This window comes from Xenopus tropicalis, chromosome 6 (genome assembly GCF_000004195.4).
Source record: "Xenopus tropicalis strain Nigerian chromosome 6, UCB_Xtro_10.0, whole genome shotgun sequence".
Taxonomy (NCBI): Eukaryota; Metazoa; Chordata; class Amphibia; order Anura; family Pipidae; genus Xenopus; species Xenopus tropicalis.
Window position 1 is genome coordinate 103,088,804 of NC_030682.2, and position 21,912 is coordinate 103,110,715.

General features: G+C 38.6%; 2 protein-coding genes across 9 annotated transcripts in view; one reads left to right on the plus strand and one right to left on the minus strand.

Moving 5' to 3' along the window:
* fam210a (family with sequence similarity 210 member A) overlaps window positions 1-3,942 on the plus strand; it is a 29,387-nt gene extending 25,445 nt beyond the window's left edge. For 2 of the 3 annotated variants that reach the window (XM_012964208.3, XM_012964207.3), the window contains one exon: window positions 2,637-3,942. In XM_012964208.3, the coding sequence (XP_012819662.1) occupies window positions 2,637-2,912 (276 nt within the window). In that variant the 3' untranslated portion in view covers window positions 2,913-3,942. The remainder of the gene's footprint in view (window positions 1-2,636) is intronic. The other variant, NM_001103011.1, reaches the window with a different exon arrangement.
* Window positions 3,943-11,474: 7,532 nt separating this feature from the next.
* The window catches only part of ldlrad4 (low density lipoprotein receptor class A domain containing 4), a 242,598-nt gene continuing 232,160 nt past the window's right edge, over window positions 11,475-21,912 (minus strand). For all 6 annotated transcript variants that reach the window (XM_004915257.4, XM_018095031.2, XM_004915258.4 and 3 more), the window contains 2 exons: window positions 19,854-19,907; window positions 11,475-17,023 (listed from right to left, as the gene is read on the minus strand). In XM_004915257.4, the coding sequence (XP_004915314.1) occupies window positions 16,481-17,023; window positions 19,854-19,907 (597 nt within the window). In that variant the 3' untranslated portion in view covers window positions 11,475-16,480. The remainder of the gene's footprint in view (window positions 17,024-19,853; window positions 19,908-21,912) is intronic.

Genomic DNA, 21,912 nt, shown 5'->3' on the forward strand with positions numbered 1-21,912 from the left:
GCCTGACTAGGTGCTGAGATGAAGATAAAGTTCTAACAGCATGGAGCTGGGAGATGGTGATTAGACTGTTTGTCCTTCAGCCAAAGTCACTGCTGCATGTAGATGCGCCATGATGACTTTTCTCTCATGTTTCCCTTCCTTCAGTTTAATCCTTGGTAAGTCTCTCCTATACGCTGGTAAATATTCAGCAGTTTCTCACCCACACTGACCTCCGATTTTGCTCTGCCAGTGGGCTGAGCGCTACCTGCTTTTAATTTGTGTCTTGCTTAGAATTCTCTGCCGGAAAAGGCTTATTTGTTCCTTCCAGCTTGCTAAGATACCTGTGTAAACTGATAATTAGGCCTTGGTGTTGTTGGGCCCAGAAGCATGTACATGTCAAGCCGTGCCCCAGTACAAATAATGAGAGGAAATGTCAGACCTCTTCCTTCTAGAAAACTAGTTACTGCTGAGCTGATCATGCTGCTCTGAAAAGGCTTTTCTTATTCTTTTATGTTTCAATGGGAAAGTATAGCTTATTGGCAAATAACCTATAGAACCTACCGCAGTATTTACTTCAATATATCCATCATTCACCCTGTCTTTCCATTCTTATTTTATGTCTGCCAAGTATTGGTACATTAGCACATAAAAGAAGCCTGTTAGTTTTTGTTTTTCCCATCTTATGTAGTATGCAGGAAACATCTTGTGAGCATTGTTAGACTAGGCTGCATAATGCATACACTGTAACCTCATGCCACTATTTGGCTTACTGAAGACTGGAATAGTAGTCACTTCTCTCTCAAAGCTAAAATATAAATCGGAGAACATGTTTTCAGTTTACTGGTACATTTTCTCGTAGTACTCATCCCACACAGCATTTTTTGGTTTAATAAAACCAAGATTTACTACCAAATAAAGCCCCTGTAAGCTGATAGTGTGCATAGAGGCTGCCTAATAGCCAATCTTAGCCCTTATTCTGCACCTCCATTAACTTGTATGATGCTTGTGTTGCTCTCCAAGTCTTTTTACATTTGACTGATATTAATATTGTGATAGTTGAAGAATATCATAGGTTTTTTTATAGAGAGAGTAGGGGGAAGTGCCTAGTACCTGTACCTACTATTCTAAATTATGAGGATATTAAAGAAGTTTGTGAAGCCTTGTTTATAAAGACATATTTTATATGTATGTCATACACGGGAGCCATGAAGATCTTGTAAATGGTAAATGCCATCAGGTATAGTCCGTAATGTCATTTGTGTAACATGACTCAGACATTCACTGTACATTGATATTTAAATGCCTTTAGCAGAACTAAAAAATGCTGTGATTTTTCTATATCACATTTAAACCTATGAGATTAATCTGTATTGCTTTGTCATTGTGCGACATAGTTTGTTTTGTTTTAATTATTTTCATTTGCATATTTGCATCTTGATTATAAGGTTTCTGTTAGAATGCCTCGATAATGTCTAAAGGTTAATATATGGTTGTAGAAACAAGGGCAAGAATTTTTCCATGGCAAACAGCCAGTGCAGTCCTCATCCAACAGGGTTTTTAAACCTGCCTGGTAAACATTTGTCCAATCCTCAGCCATATATTTGTTGCCCATTGATTTGACCCCATTAATTGTCCAATAAGAAACTGACTTTGTCTGTAGTCAGCAGTTAAACCCTTACTGTGTATAACCAGATAAGTCACCACACATCACTCTAGGGATTATGCGCTGTGGGGCACATGAGTTCTGCTTGAGACACTTGCACCTTCTTAACCAAACTGCAACTTGCCGCTTGCTCATGATTGAAAGTAGAGTCTGTTTCTGCAATCTCTAGTTATGCCCATGGATGCTTTCCTGCTGCTACATTCTCAAATGGACAAGAGAAAAATCTCTTCAAAATGATTGAATAAATCTTCAATAGGTTCATTTATAGAAGACGGCGTGTATAGTTTTCTGTTTTCCCTTTTATAAATAATCTAATAAGGCTGAAACCAGAGCAGAAAAGACCAGAAACTTGCTGAAATTGCTAATAAGGCTTTGTCACTCTCCATGTTTTCCCACAGACCTGCATAATTGTTAGAATTCAGCTGCTTACGCTCTGAAACTTACATGTACAGTGAATATAAAAAGTCTATACACCCTTGATAAAATGTCAGGTTCCTGTGCTGTACAAAAATGAGACAAAGATAAATCATTTCAGAACTTTTTCCACCTTTAATGTCACCTATAAACTGTACCACTCAATTGAAAAACAAACTGAAATCTTTTAGGTGGAGGGAAGAAAACCAAAAAACTAAAATAATGTGGTTGCATAAGTTGCGTCAGATTTAATGTATGATAAATTCACTGATTCAGTTTGTTATATGTATCGATTCAATAAGAACTATACACACATGTTTATCATGATCCCACTGTCGGAGTTATGCTCCTATAATCCTCCAGGGATCCAATATCTACACCCACTACTCAGCTAATGCTGTTCTTACAGCCAGTTTGCCCGTTGTGCTGAGATTCTGAATTTCTAGTTTATTCTTTTGTGTTTTTAGGTTTTTTTTTCCTATCTAAGATGAGAGTGTTCACTTTGGTTACAAGCAATGTTTACTCTGTACAATAACCAGAATATGATAAAGCCAACATTTCCTACTCTCTTCTTGTCCAGATTGCCACTCCTGCCAGATATACTGTAACCCTTGGTGGAACGTCCTTAAGTGTTAAATATCTTCGCAAGTATGGCTACTTGTCCACTCCTCCACTGGTGAAGGATTATTTTCAAGACAGAATGGAGGAGACTAAAGAACTCTTCACAGAGAAAATGGAGGAAACCAGGGACATAATTAGTGGAAAAATGGAAGAGACGAAAGACAGGATATCTGAGAAATTGCAAGAAACCAAAGACAGAGTTGCTTTTAGAAAGAAAAAGAATGAAGAAATGTAATGATTCCAACCATTTGTTCAGTTTCAAGCTTGTATTAATAACCCCTATAGAAAATGTGTTTTCACTTGCTCAGAAACCAGGGCGCTACAGATAGCATGGCGTATTTATAAATAGGTACTACTGACCCATGCCATGGCACCTTTATAAATATGTCTTTAGGTGGAGCTTTGTAAAACTATATAGAGCTCAGCAGATCTGAAGACAAGAAGCACACCCAAACCACTTGCATAGCTTACCGTGTAATGATGTAAAAGTCTAAATATATAGATGTCCATGCATTTTATGTGTATCTGTAACTGTTACACCGGTTTCCTTGCTGCCTACTCTAGTATTCTACAACTCTCTCAGAAGGGAGGCGGACATTCTCCACTCAAGGCCTTATATAACTTGTTGGCATTCTGTGTGCTAAAAAGTCTTTATTTACACAAATGTTTTCTTTTGTGCGTGTGTTTTTGTTTCCACATGCAGATTTTATTGATTCCAAATGTACTACTGGGTTCTTTTCTCCTGCAGCATTCTGCACTTGCAGGCATCGTATTCCCATAAATATTTTTATGAATGAGTTCAATGGCAGAAGTCCATGATGATGTGACATCTGTTTACATGAATTCACTAATGTGCCATAATGAACAACATTACGTGGCCTAAGCATAGCAACATACTGTAAGTTATGTGTATTTGAATGACCAAATTGGTCCAAATACAGGTATGAGATCTATTATCTGGAATGCTTGGGACTTGTGGGTTTTCAAATCTTTCCATAATGTAAAGCACCATGTCTTAAAATCGACTAAAAAAAATTTATAGATAAAAAAAGAGATAATTACTTTGGCATGATTATGATTTTTTTTATGTACTTTAATGTAATCATAGTTTTATTAGAGAAAAAGGAGTAAAAAAATGATTTGTTTAAATAGGGAAGTGGCATTGCCATAATTGAAAATATTTCTGTATTATTCATCCTGTTCATGTAGGTTTGGTAAAGTGTACAAAGGAACATCAATGTCACATAAAGAGAGCTTCTAATTAATACACAGAACATTATTCTTCTGCATTTATGCATGGGGGGCACTGCTGTATGCCTTAGCATGTCTGAACTATTCCTGATCCTTCCCAACAGAACATGTAACTAAGGAAAATGAGGGAGAGTAAAGTCTGAAATAAGAGAGAGAGGACATAGTAGGGAATAAAATGTAAAGGAACAGTAACACCAAAGATGAAAGTGTTAAGTGAAAGTAATTAAACTATAACATACTGTTGCCCTGCACTGGTAAAACTGGTGTGTTTGCTTCAGAAAGACTTCTATAGTTTGTATAAATAAGCTGCAGGGTAGCCACAAGAGCAGCCATTCAAATTGAAATAGGGCTGCAGGTTTGCAGGTTACATAGCAGATAACAAATAAGCTCTGGAAAATACAATGGTGTTTTACAGAGCTTAAATCTTGGTCGACATGCATGATCATGTAGGCCATAACTGGTTAAAATCAGTGGTTCTAAGAGGTTAATATAGGTAAAGTAATAGCTATATACTTTGAGGTTTTAATGAATGGATCCACTGGTAAGTAGGTTTTTGGGGATCACACATTAGGCTGCAGTTCCTATGTTGGTGCATAGGTAAGATGGGCAGATTTCAATTCATGTCATTCCTTTCCCCAGCAGCCATAGATAAGAATTTCAGAGTTGATGATGTGATTATACCTAGGCCCGTTTCTACCCAGTTGTTTCAAGAGAAAGGCCTTTCAGTACACCCTGTACAAGGTGGATAAGCACTACCATCAGCCATGAGGCTCTGCTGTACCCCCTTTCTTCTATTCTTTCCTTCCTCTCTGGGCACAACGTTAAAAACATGATTTCACCCCCAGACTCTCCAGGTTTATATGAGGCCTGACAAAGCCAACTGAGTGGTTTTCAAATGTGACATGTGGACAAGGTTAGGGTTTCCTGCATGAGTTCTCTACATACCAAGTGAGCAGAATCCCCCGTACATTCCCATCCTACATGTAATGTCTGCTCTTTAGGGGACCCCATGAATCATCCAACAGACTCAGATTTTCATTTGCTCATCTGAATGAGACTTAATTAAACAAATCATTATAGTGACCTTTAATATACAGTATTTGTAAATGACCATGGTATTCCTTTTACAGTAATTGTTTGGCCTGGAAGCCCTTCTCTGGAACCTTTTGAGCTGCTTTCTTTGCATTTCCCAGATGCGTTCTCGAGTTCAAAGGCAGAAAACAGCAAGCAGTCAGCAATTGATGATCCCTGTATATTAGAGAAGCCAATACAAAGCCAGGCAACATGGCACTATCCTGACATTTCTATGTGCCATGCTGCATTTATTATTTAAGGGAAAATAAATGGGAGATAAATGCTGCTTATAAATAAATTCCTTGTATTGATGCATGTAATAAGAAAAACTGCTAAGTGTAATAACTATAAGATATCTCCAAATAAAATCTGTTACTGGTGAAAGCATTCTATGCTACAGCAGCCAGCAATAGGTCACTCCCAGAATGTGCTTCTTGGAATACCCCATAAAATCCACGCTTTATTATTCCAAGCCATGTGGGAGCTAAGAAACAGCAAAAAATCTTTTGTTAATAAAATCGTGTGGTGGAAAGCAAACTCGATGAAAAAGATTGGAATACATTCAAGTTGGCTGTTTTAAAATGTGCATTTTAATTAAAATGTAAAATGGAGCACTTCAGCATAACGATAATGAGAGATGTGTAATGAATTTTAGCCGAACAAACTCTCATTAGAAGGCCAGTCTTGGAGAGGGAAAAAGCTGGTGATTGTTTGGGATATGGAATGCGTAATGAGGGTCAGGGCCATCAGGAGCCTGGAGGTAAGACCTGAAGGCTTTTCTGCAGAGCTGAAAACAATTATTAATCTTTAAACATGACAGAAGATCTGTGGTGAGATTGAACATCTCATTTGGAGTTCAACCTTGCCAGCTATCCATGGGAAAACAGCAAGCAAAGCCCATTAAATTGTATTGTTTGCTGCATGATATAAAAACAACGTCAAAACATATCCTCCTGTTCATACAAGTGCAGCCATTAGAGTAACTAAATGGCACGGTCACTTTCACTCCCAGTCAGAGTGCTCACTAATTGCTATCGGCAGCTCTCTCTGGGATTAGCCATACCTTGTATTAAATGTGCAGGTATTTAGCTCATATACAAACAAATGGCAATTACATTTTTTTTTCCATCTGTGACCCTTTACAGACCCTTTAGCTGTCCATCTCGAGACCTGCAGTCCTGATGTGGAGCTCCAAAGGATTTTTATAGCCCCCAGTCTGCTCAGAGGCTCCATTGACTTTGCCATATGACATTATCGTTTTAATTTAAAGATGTATGATATATAATTGGCTGACGCCGTGTAATAAGCTGGACAGCAGTGCTTTACAGAAACTGTGGGTTCCCCTTCAGATATATAAATTACCTCAAATGCTCTCCCTATGCATAGGCTGGAATTGTAGTTAAAGGGATTCTGTCATGATTTATTATGGTGTACTTTTTATTTCTAAATTACACTGTTTACATAGCAAATAATTCACTCTACTATTTAAATGTTATTCTGTAACCAACAAATGTATTTTTTTTAGTTATAATATTGATAGGCAGCCATCTTTGTGCATTGTGCCTGAGTCTGAGCTTTCAGAAGGAGTCAGCGCTACACAGTAGAACTGCTTTCAGGTAACCTATTGTTTCTCCTACTGCCATGTAACTGGAGGAGTCCCAAGCCAGACTTGGCTTTCTTACTATTGAGTGCTATTCTGATATCTACTGGGAGCTGCTATCTTGCTGCCTTCCCATTGTTCTGCTGATCGGCTGCTGGGAGGGGGGTGATATCACTTGACTGAAGTTTATCAGAGCACAAGTCACATGGCTGTGGCACCCTGGGAAATTAAGAATATGGCTAGCCCTATGTGAAATATAAAAATTAAATATAAAAAATCTGTTTGCACTTTTAAAAAACAGATTTCAGTGCAGAAGCTCTATTAGCTGGTACATTTTGAAAAAAAACAAACACTTTAAGAACCCACCCCCCTTCCTTTCACTACTTCTGTTCTCCCTAAGATAGAAAATTTCTGAATGTCAGTAATGACCCCCTCCCTATTTTCACCACCATGTATAACCCTACTGGTGTTAACTAGTCATACTGTTGTTTTATACTCTAGTGGTGTTCTACTACACATCCCAAAATTCCTTGTTACATAAGAACAGCCAGTATGTGGAATGGCTCCTTTCAAACAATAAACCATATTTACCATTAGGTGCCAAGGGTGGGACTCCAGTCCCCATTATGCTATAGATCTTGTTTGTGGTGTTCCTAAAACCTGTAAATAAGGAACCTATTTTGTTTAATAGTCATCCAAAGCCCACTATCCTCATTCCCCTGTTAGTGGTGCTTTGTGTTCAGAAGGAGCATTTGTTACCAACATTATCAATTTCTGTATGCCTATAAACTAAATGTCCCTTATCAGAAACAGACTTTGCTTCAGTTTTAGCTGTTCTACTACCACAACATGTCCAAATCTGGGCTTAAGTGGGCATTAGTGACTCCAACACATGCAAATAGGTTCTTGCACCACCTTTTGATGGAACAGTTGCTAAGGAAGGTGTTTACCAGAATATGGAGGCAGCCAAGCTACACCCCTGTCATATATAGCCAGTAAGTTTTCGCATTTTGTCTTACTATGTCCAGACACCATATTTTGAGTGTTAAGTCCTGCCTTTAGATGGCGCTAGAGTGCAGACTTGCCAGCAAAACACAATAGAAAACACCATAGACCATGCTTCAGTTAGAGACATAATACGACAACATGGTAAGGGAACCTATCTGCATCTGTACATACTCTATTATCTTTAATTTACTTAGCACTGACGTGCCTATGCAGAAATTGCTTCTCATTGGCATCAGCCCCTGCTCCAGTGGAGGTACCAGGGTCCCTATCTCATAAACACACACTAGGTTCAATTTCATCAGAAGCCAATTAACCTGCCTGTACTCTGTTATTAGTTATCTAATTGCTTTCTTAAATAAATATTCATTGTTTGCCAAGTCATAGAGAGAATCTAGGCTGGACTTCATCTGTGTTGCTATCAGAGTTGCTGGCCTTTTCATGGTCAGTGTTAGACATCATCTTCCAGTTGGGTTGTGCTACACAATGGACTTAGTGCAGTTGCCTTTATTTAGGCCTCATTTGAGGAACAACAATTTCAGATTTGTTTTCTGGTAGAAGGCGGTGACAGTATGTTTATATTCTTCCTCTCTCATTTTGAGTCTAAACAACAATATCACAGCTGTTGCTTTACCAGCAACAAAGCCTAATGCAAGTAGGATGAGATGTATGTATAACCCAGCTAGGGAGAGAGTTTAGAAAACAGAATGTTGTTTTGTTTCTTTGTTTGTTTTTTGTGTATAGATGTTTCAAGATGTAGATTTTATTTTAACTGTCTCCATGTTGGCCAACGAAAGTCAGATGAAATGAAAAGATGTCTATGAAACGGGAGGCAAGTGGTATGAAAGCACTACAATGCTACCTGCAAGAAAAAAAGTACCGTATATACTCGAGTATAAGCCGATCCGAATATAAGCAGAGGTACCTAATTTTACCTAAGAAAACTGGAAAAACGTATTGACTCGAGTATAAGCCTAGGGTGGGAAATGCAGCAGCTACTGCTAAGTTTTAATAATCAAAATAAATACAAATAAAATTACATTAAATGAGGCATCAGTGGGGGTATATGTTTCTAAATATTTACATACAAATATTTACAAAGAAAAACAGTAAACTAGCTCTGTAAGTGGAGAAGAAGGTCAACAAAAACAATATGGTATCAACAATGATACCTTAAGAGTACTACCCCCCTTAGCTCAATCAGCAACCAAGCTAATTTGCACACAAAGGAGAGAGGGTGCTAGTCTGGAGGGACCCATGGCACCCGACTCGAGTATAAGCCGAGGGTGACTTTTTCAGCACATTTTGGGTGCTGAAAAACTAGGCTTATACTCAAGTATATACAGTACCAAGTTGCATTAATCAAGGCATAAGCTAGCATACCGCTAGGGCCAATCCAAGATTAGGGCTCAAGAGCTGCCACTGAATGCTCAAAATGGGTCATTTACTATGACCCTAGAGGCAAGTACTGGAATAATAAAGGGCACAAACGCATCTGGGTTTTGGCATAGGGCAAGTGGGAAGTACAGGGCTCCACTGCAGCCATGCAAAGGTGGGGGGGCACCTACGTGCTTTCCTCTCCCCTCAGAAACACAGTGCTGCTGACTGCAATCAGAGCTTATAAATGTAACACAAGTCTCTGCGCAAAATGTGATAAACTCATTTGAACTCGAATTTGCCAGTTTACCGCGAATAAAACTCATAAACTCAAATATCTTGAATTGAAAATATGGCTTGACTTTGCCTAGGGCAACTCTCATCGACTTCTATAGAAACTCGCAAGCTTTACATTCAGAGTTTCTGGGTGTTTTGCATTTAGTACACACCAAACAAAGTTTTTGACCCATAATTTAAATTTGAGTTTTTTGAGCAAAAAAAAGTTAATCATGAAAAAAAAATCTTGAACGTTGATAAATCACCCCCTAAGTATTGCAATTACAAAATTGGTAGAAATTAATAAAAATGACATGACCATTGTTTCATTTCAGAACTTTGGATACAGATAGATATAAATGAATACCATTGCAGTAACTGGGGAAACACATTACATTCTCTATACTGTTCTAACAGGAAGTGTTACCTTGAGTTTATTTTCTGTTTATTCTTTCTAAACAGATAGTGATGTAAATGTTTATTGTTTTCTTTCCTTTTCCATATTACATGGCTAATACCTGTATGTTCCACACTGCTGGCCTTGACCCAAGTATTGTCTCTTCAACACAGTAGCAGAAGAAGATGCTATTCTTGAGAAGTCTAGTGAGAATGCGCCTACAGAGGTATATGCAGTTAGTCATGTGGCACAATGAGCTATGTTATCCTACTCCTCTGTATTATAACGTGTACATAAAATACAAAGACATACAGATATGAGGGGTCCTCTGCATTCATCCAATATCAATATATATATAGGACTTTAAAACATTCTATGCATTAAGCTACCAAGATCTAACCACCCCTTTAAGCAAAACAGGGATTGTTTTTCAATATATTGCAATATACTTCAAGCTGCCCAACTACATCTAAGTCATCCCTTCTGGCCAATCCTACACTGACTTTCATCTGATCACTAAGAATTCTACTGCTTCATTATACATTTTACACAGGGACCAACTTTAACCAGCAACTTTTATTGGCCCATTGGGATCACCTGACTGTAGCTGGGAAAGGTGGGAGCTAAAACATGGAGCTGGCCACTGCTCCTGTATAAACTATAGCAAAAAAAATTGTATGAATTTTGTGGTAACAGCCTCATTGCACCCCATCTAATAATAATAAATAATAGTTTATACAGGAGCAGTGGTTAGATAAATGTTGTAGCTCCCATCATTTTTTAGTAGCTTAATGCACAAAATGTCCTAGTCTACTGATAATGAGTGCAGAGAACCTTTTGTCTGTATAAATGGGAGAGATATTGTATAATTAGTCATACACTGTATAGCCACCCACCTTTCTATTTATGTGTTCATTCTATCCATCAGCCCATACCAGCAACCTGCAGGAGTTGGGGATCCTCTTCTTGATTGGTCCAAAGAGATATTTTAGAAATCCTTGTGTTTATTTAATCATAGTACTGCAGTACATATAATACTGTTGTGCAGGGGTCCCCAACCTTTCTTACTCGTGAGCCACAGTCAAATGTAAAAAGACTTGGAGAGCAACACAAGCATCACAAAAGTTCATGGAGGTGCCATGTGGGTCAGAGTGCCGCCCAGTTATCTACTCTATATACCGTATGTGGGTCAGAGTGCCGCCCAGTTATCTACTCTATATACCGTATGTGGGTCAGAGTGCCGCCCAGTTATCTACTCTATATACCGTATGTGGGTCAGAGTGCCGCCCAGTTATCTACTCTATATACCGTATGTGGGTCAGCGTGCGGCCAAGTTATCTACTCTATATACCGTATGTGGGTCAGAGTGCCGCCCAGTTATCTACTCTATATACCGTATGTGGGTCAGCGTGCGGCCAAGTTATCTACTCTATATACCGTATGTGGGTCAGAGTGCCGCCCAGTTATCTACTCTATATACCGTATGTGGGTCAGAGTGCCGCCCAGTTATCTACTCTATATACCGTATGTGGGTCAGAGTGCCGCCCAGTTATCTACTCTATATACCGTATGTGGGTCAGCGTGCGGCCAAGTTATCTACTCTATATACCGTATGTGGGTCAGAGTGCCGCCCAGTTATCTACTCTATATACCGTATGTGGGTCAGCGTGCGGCCAAGTTATCTACTCTATATACCGTATGTGGGTCAGAGTGCCGCCCAGTTATCTACTCTATATACCGTATGTGGGTCAGTTGTGGAAATCACATGGAACCAAATGAACAAAATCTGACAAAAAAATCTCACATCATGGACAACATTAAGGTTAACAAAAATGTACTTTTGTTCTTTTTTTCCCTTCCATTTTAATATATTGATATTGAATAGGAAAATAAAATACATAGATTTGTCATTTGTATGCATTTGTTTCCATTTTTTTACTTTAAAAAATGACTAAAGACATGTTAGGCATTCACAAAATCTATGCCATTTTGTTAAAATTGGTATCATCTATACATTATAATACAGTATTAACAATGAGTATCACTTTCTACCCATTGGGTAGGTTATGTGCATAAAATATTCAAGTTCTGTACAGCATATTAGAAAAGAAATGAAAGACAAAGTCTCCACTGACAAAGCACCACTCACAAGGGAGGCACAACACAATCCAAAGTCAGAGGGCACGGGGTGCCCCACATCTGCTCATGGCACAACTTGAGGTTTCCAAAAATCAGACATGCACATCTTTCCTTATACAATACATCATATGACGGGGGGTAAAACAGAAGTTGGGGGGAAATGTGTGATGTCACAGTCTTAGTAAATGCCACTTTAATATTTAACCCTCGGGCTGCTGGGGGCCAGCCTCCTGCACCAAGAGTTCTCAGTGGGTGTAAGCAGAAACCTACAGCACACAACGACAAAATCCTAGCCAACATCAAACACTAAATCACATTTCTGGCTGTGCCAATGGTGTATTCGTCTGGTTTATGCGCAGTCGTGAAAAACAGTGAGAGGCAGAGCAGGGGCTGCTAGAGAAAATCTCATTCTTTTTTGCAGGTCAATGGCCACAGTTCTCATAGGGCTGCTCCGTGTCAGTTAGTTGTACAATATCATTATTAAGAGCAAGTACAGGTATATGACCTGTTATCCGGAAACCCAATACCCAGAAAGCTCCAAATTACAGGAAGACCATCTCCCATATACTCTTTTAATCAAACAATTTTTAAAAATGATTCACTTTTTCTCACAGTATCTTGTACTCCATGCCAGTTAAGATGTAATTAATCCTTATTAGAGGCAAAATAATCCTATTGTGTTTATTTAATGTTTACATGATTTTTTAGTAGATTTAAGGTACGCTGTTCCAAATTACAGAAAGGCCCCTTATCTCTAAAAACCCAGATCCCAAGTATTCTGGATAATAGGTCCCATACCTGTACTCATGAAAAAAAGTGGAAATTATAGATAAAGGAAACATGGCTAAATACACTGAAATGGAGGACAGACTGTTTAAGTCAGTGAAAGGAGCACAAATATAAATACAGACTTGGCAAAATGTGTGACTTCCCTCCAAACTTGTGTGTAAGCTATCGTGGCCCTTCCCCCTGTTCATGAGTCCAACCGGGCCCTGAAACACAATTTTTCCAGAGAAGGAAGGACTTGGGTGCAGGATGTTTTGCTGTTTCCATATCCCTGATTGGTCAGGTTACTCGCAAATCAAGTTGCAGAGCAAGCAGAAGCTGCATGATTTCGCCCTCTCCCTATGTGTGAGATCAGGAATTGGGTGTAAATATGTGAGTATTGTACTGGCCACTTCTGAGCTGATCCAAACTGATTTTTATTGTTACTCTAGGTGGTTTAGCATGTTTATTGCTTGGTACCATATCCTTTCAGGAAAGTAATAGTTAGGGAGAGGAGAGAAAGGTAATTTATTAAAAAAAAAAAGCTGATATTATTTTCCTTGACAGAGCTGTATATCTGTCATACTCTCTGCTACAACTCCTATACATGATCTCAAGGATACACTCAGTGCAACTGGATGAATGGAGCGCTGTCTGGCATCTCACTCAGTGACAGTCACTTTCTAGTGCTCTGGTGTTAAACTCCCAATCCCTGTTTCCACCATGAAAACACCATTTGCTTGTGGGCAGTAACCCATAGCAACCAATCAGTGATTGTTTTTTTACAGCCACATGCTGGTAGAACAATGAATGCAACAATTTGATTGGTTGCCATGGGTCACCCCCATGGATTAACCCCAGTGAGTTGCACATAGCAGCAGCACAAGAAGAGCAAGGAAATCCCTGCGGAAGTATGGTAAACAAAGACATGCTGTGATTCTCCTTATGTGACTGGACTCGCAAATCACATCTTTATATTACTAAATGAAATATTTAAATTAAGGTTTGTGTTATTTCACAAAGAACAAGTTAGAATGTGGACAAGCACTTTATTACTAGAGACTTCTCTGTGCCTTAAAATCAAATTCCTGCTATAGTATCCTTCATAGTGAACAGCACAAAGGTTACATAGACTGTAGGCCTTTTAATGAGTTGGCCAATGGCCATGGAAGATTTTGGGGGGAAAATGGCACTGGAACAGACACTGAGTCCTGTCACAACCAAAACTGTGGGGTAACAATTTGGGCGAGGGGGACATAGCCCTTCTATACCTCCTGGTACTGAAGCCTATTGTATTAAGAGACTTTAAAAAGATATTTGGATTTGTGTTTTTCATAACAGGGGACTGAAATACTGCATTTCTTTGTGAATGAAACATGTCTGGGTTGCAAAGGGTTTGGTTAGCTACACAAACTTTTTATTAATGATTTTAAGACACATTTGCGATGTGTTATGCTCTATATTTTCTGCTCCATCTAACATTCTTGTCCCATTTAGTTTTAGAGATATGTTATATTATTGTGCTCTCTCAACCAATTGGTCAGTAATAAGAGACTATGGTTCCTGTTTATATAGTGGTCATTCTCTTAGTTATTGGCTTTTACCAGGAAGAAAACATTATTATGAACAGTTTTGCTGTACAAGTGGTGCTTAACTTGGGCCAATCTGTAGCCAGTTTGTATTGCAGCCTCATCTGTTGGGCCTGAAGCAGAAGCAATGTAATGGCCCCTATTATTTCAGTGTTACCAAGAGAAATAGCAGGATTAGGTTAGTAGCAAGGAGGAATCAATGTTACATATGGTTATTAGCACCATTATTTGCTAAAATATCCAAATAGTGTGAGGGAAAACAGCTAAGTTCTGGCTAATGAGCCCTATCTGGGCAAGGACGATATTTTAGCAAGTTTAAAATAATACATTTACAGTATCTCAAAATCCATTATATGTACTGCAAGTAATTAAATTTCTCATGGCTTTCTTCTTGTACTTTTTAAACAATGAAGAATAGAAATGTCTTGCACTAATAGCTTCCCTATTTAACTTTCCCTTTTCTGCACAAGGCTCATGATGTATAAAATAATATGAACATGGTTGGTTTTGAGGTATGTGTGTTTTGAGCCCTTAATAGAAACATATCTGTACACATACCTCAGCTACTACTGAATAAATGCAATTTCTGTAGCATTTCATTTTTGTGGGAAAATACAGATAGGGTAGGAGTTGGACAATGCAGATATTGCAGCGCTACAGACTGCAGCAGAGCCACAGATATGTCAAACCTCCCATATCTTTCAAGAGTCTCCCATATTTATATATCCGCCTTGGGTGGAACAAGTTGGGTGGATGTGGTATGAGGGCATAGCCTGGGTGTTAGGTTGGTGTGGCCAAACCTCCCAAATGACAGTCTGGGAAGGCTGACCTTCCTGTAGCTAGTGGTAGCCATGGGCCCATCAGTACAGAGATGGCAGGCCTAGCATTGGCTGGGAGGCACAGAAGTATCCGGTACAGCTACCTGATCATATAAAAATAAGGGGCACTTTATGCAAGATGCTGGACTCTACTGCTTGCAAACTAATTGTATTTACATGTAAATTGTATTAGAATGAAATACAATAGTTCAGCCTTTCACTAGATATGTTCTGCTACACATCTTCCTCAAGGTTTTGGTAAAATTAAAATACTGTTAAATATACTGTATGGCCTTGGTAAATTCCCAGTGTGCTTTAACGTTAACATCATTATATGCATTTATTCCAACCTGAGCCTTTTTTGTACTGTTGAACTATACAGCTCAACACTCCTAATGATAGACTGTCAAAAAAAGTTGTTTCTTAAGCATGGATGCCGCCATATTGCATCATTCCGGGCCTTCTCTATGTATTTATAATCCATTGAGTACAACCCTGGAAGATTTACCAGTTTTGCTGAAACAAAGGGAATCCACCAGTTTTCTTTCTACTAGGCAACTTGGATCTGCTATTGAAATGTAAGTGAATTTTACTAAAGTACTTTGTGCAGTAGGCACAATGGGTCTCACTTGGTGCCAGGTAGTTTAATATGCTCACCAATAAGTTGCAAAGTTCCAAACACACAGTGGTAATATTGTTTGCAGCGAAAGCACCCTGACTGTCTAATCTAGGTAAGTACAAAGTGTGGCTCTCTCACTCTTGTTGCTGACTGCTAGCAGTCTCCAGAAGCCAGCAGCTGTAGGAGCACTGTATGCTTGTCATTATACAACAGTAATAGGGGAGCCTCTGGCAACTTATCGCTGGTGAGTTTGAAACCCAGAACAGCAATCTACCAGCACAGCCTGATACTGGGCCTTGCACCCCGGCTGACCACACAACCAAAAGAAATTTAAGTCATATAAGCAGAAATGTAACAATACAGTCATCTCCTCTCCCATTTATACTCTGAACAAGTATTTAGTGCAACATGTTTAAAAGATTCACTATTTCATTCGTCCACTCCATGCTTAGTCCTCCCCAGATCAGCTTGGCATATGCACTCGAAATATGGATTCCTATAAAATAATTAATACTTCCCTTACATTACTCCTCAAAGTAAAAAAAAAAAAAAAAAACACTGGCCATCTCCCAAAGTCCTTAGCCTTTCCAAATGAGCACTGTAACCCTTATTTGTCACTGCTGTTAGTGGCTCTGCTGGCTAGTTTTCTGTGCTGTTTCCAACATTTAAATTACTAAAATAGTAAATATATTCTTCCTGACAACGACGGCTGTAGGCGATTCAAAAAGGAAGCTTAAGTGAGTTGTTTCAGAGAGTGTGTATAAGTATACAGTAAAGTGTGCATTTGGTATAACTAAATTGTACCACTGGAAACTCAGCAACTCAGAGTAGTGGATCCCATTGGGCCACCATGCTGCTCGGATGATTTAATTCACACGAAGTTCAAGTAGGACTTAAACAAGGTTTCCTGGCTGTCTGTCTTTTCCATTGATGGGGACTTTTGTGCTCTCTGAATTGTTCTGCTGAAAGTGAAGCCTGCTGCCTCTCTGGGACAAAGGAGAAGTGTTGTTTTGCTGGTGGTGGAAATAAGACGACCCTGGATAATGTCCCATTACTTCATTGTAAGTAGGTGGCGGTCCTTCCATTCTACCATTGCTGCTATAATTGGTTGCACTGATGCCCGAATTGCTGCTTGGTGGGCAAGGCCCCCCATTATACACTGAAATATCTATTAAGTCACTGTCAAAAATAGTTCTGTTTGGAGGTGCTCTGACAGATTCTCGATTGAGCTCCATCTGTTGCTCTGGGTCCCGTAACTGCAGTGTACATGGCCCCTGGTAGGGTGGAGGTTCCTCACCATCAGAAAGGGAGATTGTTGGAGGGAGGTCAATCTCATGCTGTATGTAGGGATAAGTTGGCTGGAAACGGCTGAAGCGGTCTCTCTGCATAAAGGAAGGAGTGATGAACCTGTCTCTTGACCTTGGTGCATACATGATCTAGAACCAAACAGAACAGTTCATGTAGTTAAGTACTTTTAGGAAGGAGATTATTATCTTAATTATTCTTTTAGGCTTGACAAAGTGTTATATTCAGTTAAGAGCAGAGTTGGGAATAGTGATTTACTGTAAATGAGACTTAATCCTCCCATACATGTAGATGCAAGAACTTCCAGATTGGATCCCGTTAAAAGTATTATTTATTGGCATACATTAAAAAAGGTATAAACATGACCAGCACCTTCTGTTCAGGCAACATTCTTACCTTTTTATACCAATAAATAATATGTTTAAGGGCACCTGATCCAGAGGTTGCTGCATGTTTCTTCAATATTGTGATCCAAGGAAACTTGTTGGTTTGCACCCAGAGGAGACCTGACCGCAATACAGTGATTTGTTTGATGAGCATGTTCTAATTAACTTTGGCAGTGAGTTTGGAGCAGCCCCTCTCTTTCATTCCTTCACTTTTACTTTCCCCACATGCTCACTTTGTAGTATTTTCTCTATAGTGTATGTTCAATCATTTTTCTTTTTTTGTTTGTTGTAATATAGTAACCACCTGTAGAAGGTCCTGTGAAAAAGGCCTTTTCCTTAGGAATCAGGTTTAGTGATGCAAACAGTTTTATAGCTTTGCTTGAAGACCCAGTGGGTGAGCTGCATGGTACACCATGGAAATACCCCCATGTGTGTAAGTTATCTTAAAAACCTTACTTCAGCATTTTACCCATTTGTGCATCTAGGGGCCGGAAGGTAGATCATGAATCTGTACACATGGCCACCTATTTCACCTTGTGTTACACAGTGTTTGGCAAGGCCACACAATGAGATTCAGCAGCATGTTGCTCATCTATAGAAAATTTGGAGACAACATAAGGCAGTTCTATTTACAGTCACAAACTGGCATAAGGCAAATACCAGAAGATGCTACATGCAACTGTGCATCCCAGTTTCTTGACAGCAATGGCAGATACTGTGCAATATGGTACTACAGGTATGGGATCTGTTATCAGGAAACCCATTATCCAGAAAGCTCTGAATTACAGGCTCCCATAGACTCCATTTTAATCAAATAATTCAAATTTTTACAAATGATATCCTTCTTGTCTCTAATAACAAAACATTATCTTGTACCCAACTATATAACTAATCCTTATTGGAGGCAAAACCATCCTATTGGTTGTAAGTAATGTTTAAATCATTTTTTACTATACTTACGGTATGGAGATCCAAATTATGGAAAGGTCTCATACCTGTATATTGCTGTGCTTTAAATCATATACAGTGTGTGTTTTATACATAGGAAGTACTTTATCAGGGATCCCCAACCTTTTATACCTGTGAGCCACATTCAAATGGAAAAAGTGTTTTTTATTATTAGCGCAACACAAGCATGAAAAAAGTTCCAGAGGTGCCAAATAAGAGCTATGATTGGCTATTTAACATCCCCTGTGGGCTGGCAGCCTACAGGAGGTTCTCTTTGTCTGTACACCTGATTTTTATGCAATTAAAACTTGCCTCAGGAATTCAAAAATAAGCACCTGTTTTGAGGCCACTGGGAGCAACATCCAAGAGGTTGGAGAGCAATGTGTTGGGGATCACTATACTAGACAATATGCATCTCTGGTTATGTTTTAGGCCTGCTAAACCCATCCAGTGCTCACAGGTCTTAACAGGAATAAACATCAGAGTCCCATGACATGTATAAAGGCCATTGGCCTTTAAATAGATTGTAGGATGCCAAACACTGGCAGTAATTGCATATAAACATTAATGTAGTAAGAGGGTGAAACATTTCCATGGCCAAGTAACCCATAGCAACCAATCAACAATCAGATTTTACTGGCCTAGAATAAACAATAATAATCATTAAATAAGCATCTAATTGGCTGCTACAAGGTACTGGATTAGAGGAAACTTTAACTCCTGTCACTACATGTACCTCAGTTATGTCTCTCAGGTATTATAAAGAGAAACTCTTTACATGATATAAATATTTTTTGCTGATTAGTTGCTAAGGGTTACAATACTTCTAGCAAGTGTTGCACTATTTATGGCATAATCCCATTATCCAGAGCTGCAGTTAGGGGCTGGTAGGGGTGCATGTTGGTTGGGTATGACATTTTTTAACCCACTGCTTCCCAACTTAAGTCCTCTTCCATTTTATGACGTACACTCTGTTTGGCTCTGTTGTGATGATGTCCTGGATGGGATGGATGGACGGACGATCAGCTTCCAGAGAGGCAGGCTGTGTGTGATTATATCACTAAATGGGAGGGACCATGTAAAGCACTCCACCCAGCCAAACCCAATGAACAGTAAGTGCTGGAAATCATATAATATAAAACAATAATCCAATAAAATCGTGTTTTTGAATACACTTTCAATGCACTTTTATTACTGAACAAATACAAGTATTATAAGTATTTATAATAAAATCCACAAACAGTCAGATTCCTAGCCCTTTTTCCTTCATGTGTTGGTGAAGATGTACAGATATGTTCAAATCATGCAAATTATATGAATGCTAATTGGGAAAGAAATTAATATCTAAATATTCAGCAGCCTCAGAACTTCTTGTTGTTGATGAGATGTCTCTACCATGTCTGTATATATATTTATATACAAACCCTGCCTAGTCATAAGGTGGGGGGTGATAGTGCAGGCAGATGCAGCCAGGGCACATTATACCACTGTATGGGCAAGGCTCGGGATTAGAAAAGTCATTATAATGACCCCTGTTATGACATAGAGCCAATACACTCACGTTGTGTTACATCTTAGATGTTAGAGGTATAAAATACTAGACAGAAACCAGATGAAATATCCATACCTCTGAAGCTCCTTGTCGCGCCACCAAGTTGTCCGATGGCCACAAACAGGCTTCCTAGGAGAGCAAAACAAACAAACATTCACTTACACTTACATCATTCTTTGGAAAGCAACAGTTATTGCTTGCTGTGCACCAAACTTAGCACCTGTGTCATTGGCACCTTCCTAAGGCAGCTCCGTAGCGGCTCATATATCAATGGCTCGGAGCCTAGTTAACATGATGTAACATAAGGAATGCTGCTGTTGGTTTTAGCCAAACTTGGAGCCATTAAACCCTGAAAAATTCTGAAAGAGCCAGTGATGTCAGAGTGACAATGTTCATTTAGTAAAGCGAAATTAAGGGTTATATTTTTATTACAATTATTAAAGCAATATTTGATGTTAAAATAATGAATATGCATTTAACCTAAACAGTTAAAGGAGAAATAAACCCTAAAAATGAATATGGCAAAATGCCATATTTTATATACTGAACTGACTGCACAAGCCTAAATTTTTAGCATCTCAATAGCAGCAATGATCCAGGACTTCAAACTTGTCACAGGGGGTCAGCATCTTGAAAAGTTCTCATTTAAGCACTGAACTTGGGGATCAAAATATTACATTTTTAAATGGAATAGCAGAAAAATTAAAATACAGGTACAGGATTTGTTATCTGAAAACCAATTATCCAGAAAGCTCCAAATTATGAGAAGGCTGTTTCTATAGACTACATTTGAATAAAATAATTCTAATTTTTACAAATGATTCCCTTTTCTCTGTAATAATAAATCAGTACCCAGTACTTGTTCCCAACTAAGATATAATTAATCCTTATTGGAGGCAAAACAATCCTATTGAGTTTAATATTTAAATGATTTTTGTATTTTAAAGTATGGAGACTTGAATTACAGAAAGGCCCCTTATCTGGACAAGCTCAGGTCCCATACCTGTAATAAAAATATGTTATGTTGGCTACGAATTTTTAAAAATGAATAATATTTAAGATATAAATGCCAGATCCTAGTAAAGATTCATAAGATATATACATTATCTGTTTACATAAAGATGCTTTACTCAACTGACTGCCCACCAAAGAACTAATATGAGAGACTGGTGCCTAGTTTCTATTGAATGATACAACTGTAGCACTCTGGTATTCTGGTAGATTTGGTCACTTTTATAAATATGCTATTATGTATTATGTAGGTGCATTATGTGCATTGTGGCTCACTTCACTGCTACCCACATAATGTAGGCAATTTTATGGAAGTCACTTAACATTGTTATGTAGAAGATATATACGGTAACCTTTTTGTCTGCCACACAAGATAGGGGTGGTACACTGATCCACCTTAAGGGAAAGTCTCTTATAACCCTGCAGCAAAGGGATAAGGTGTACCCTAACTATCCAGCATTACTGTAGAGCTAGGCAACAGACAAGAGTAGGGAAAAGGGACACACTATGGTTGTGAAATCTTCACAATTCCTTTACGAAACCTCGCATAATCTAGATCTCTGTGATAAGTAAGTCAACACTCATGGATCTACACAGTTTAAATAAAAAAACAATACAAGAGCTGAATAACCAATGCAGTGTTAATGTGCACTATAATAAAAAATGTATTATCCTGAGTAATGCCACAGTAAAGATTTCAGTTTTATTGAAAAATAAAATAGAAGAAGAATTAGATGAAGAAGAAAGGGTAGCTGGATAACATCATGTAATATTCAGGGACATAATGACAGGTACTATGATGATAATGAACTATACCAATGACAAGCAAACCTTGCCATTCTTTCTGATTTCAATTATCCCAGTAGGTGGCAATCCAGAGTGCCATGTTCAACTATACATATGCCATTTGCTTTATAAGGAAGCAAATCATGTAGGCGTTAATAATGACATTAGGATTTTAGGATAATGGAAAGTATTGCTCATTAATAACTTGGGTGCAGCCTTGCAGAGAGCATTATTTTATATGCAGTGACAGGCAGGCATCCCTGGACTGGCAACCAGTACATTCTGGCAAATACCAGAGGGGCTGCTGTAAGATGTCATAGACAGTAACTCTTTATTG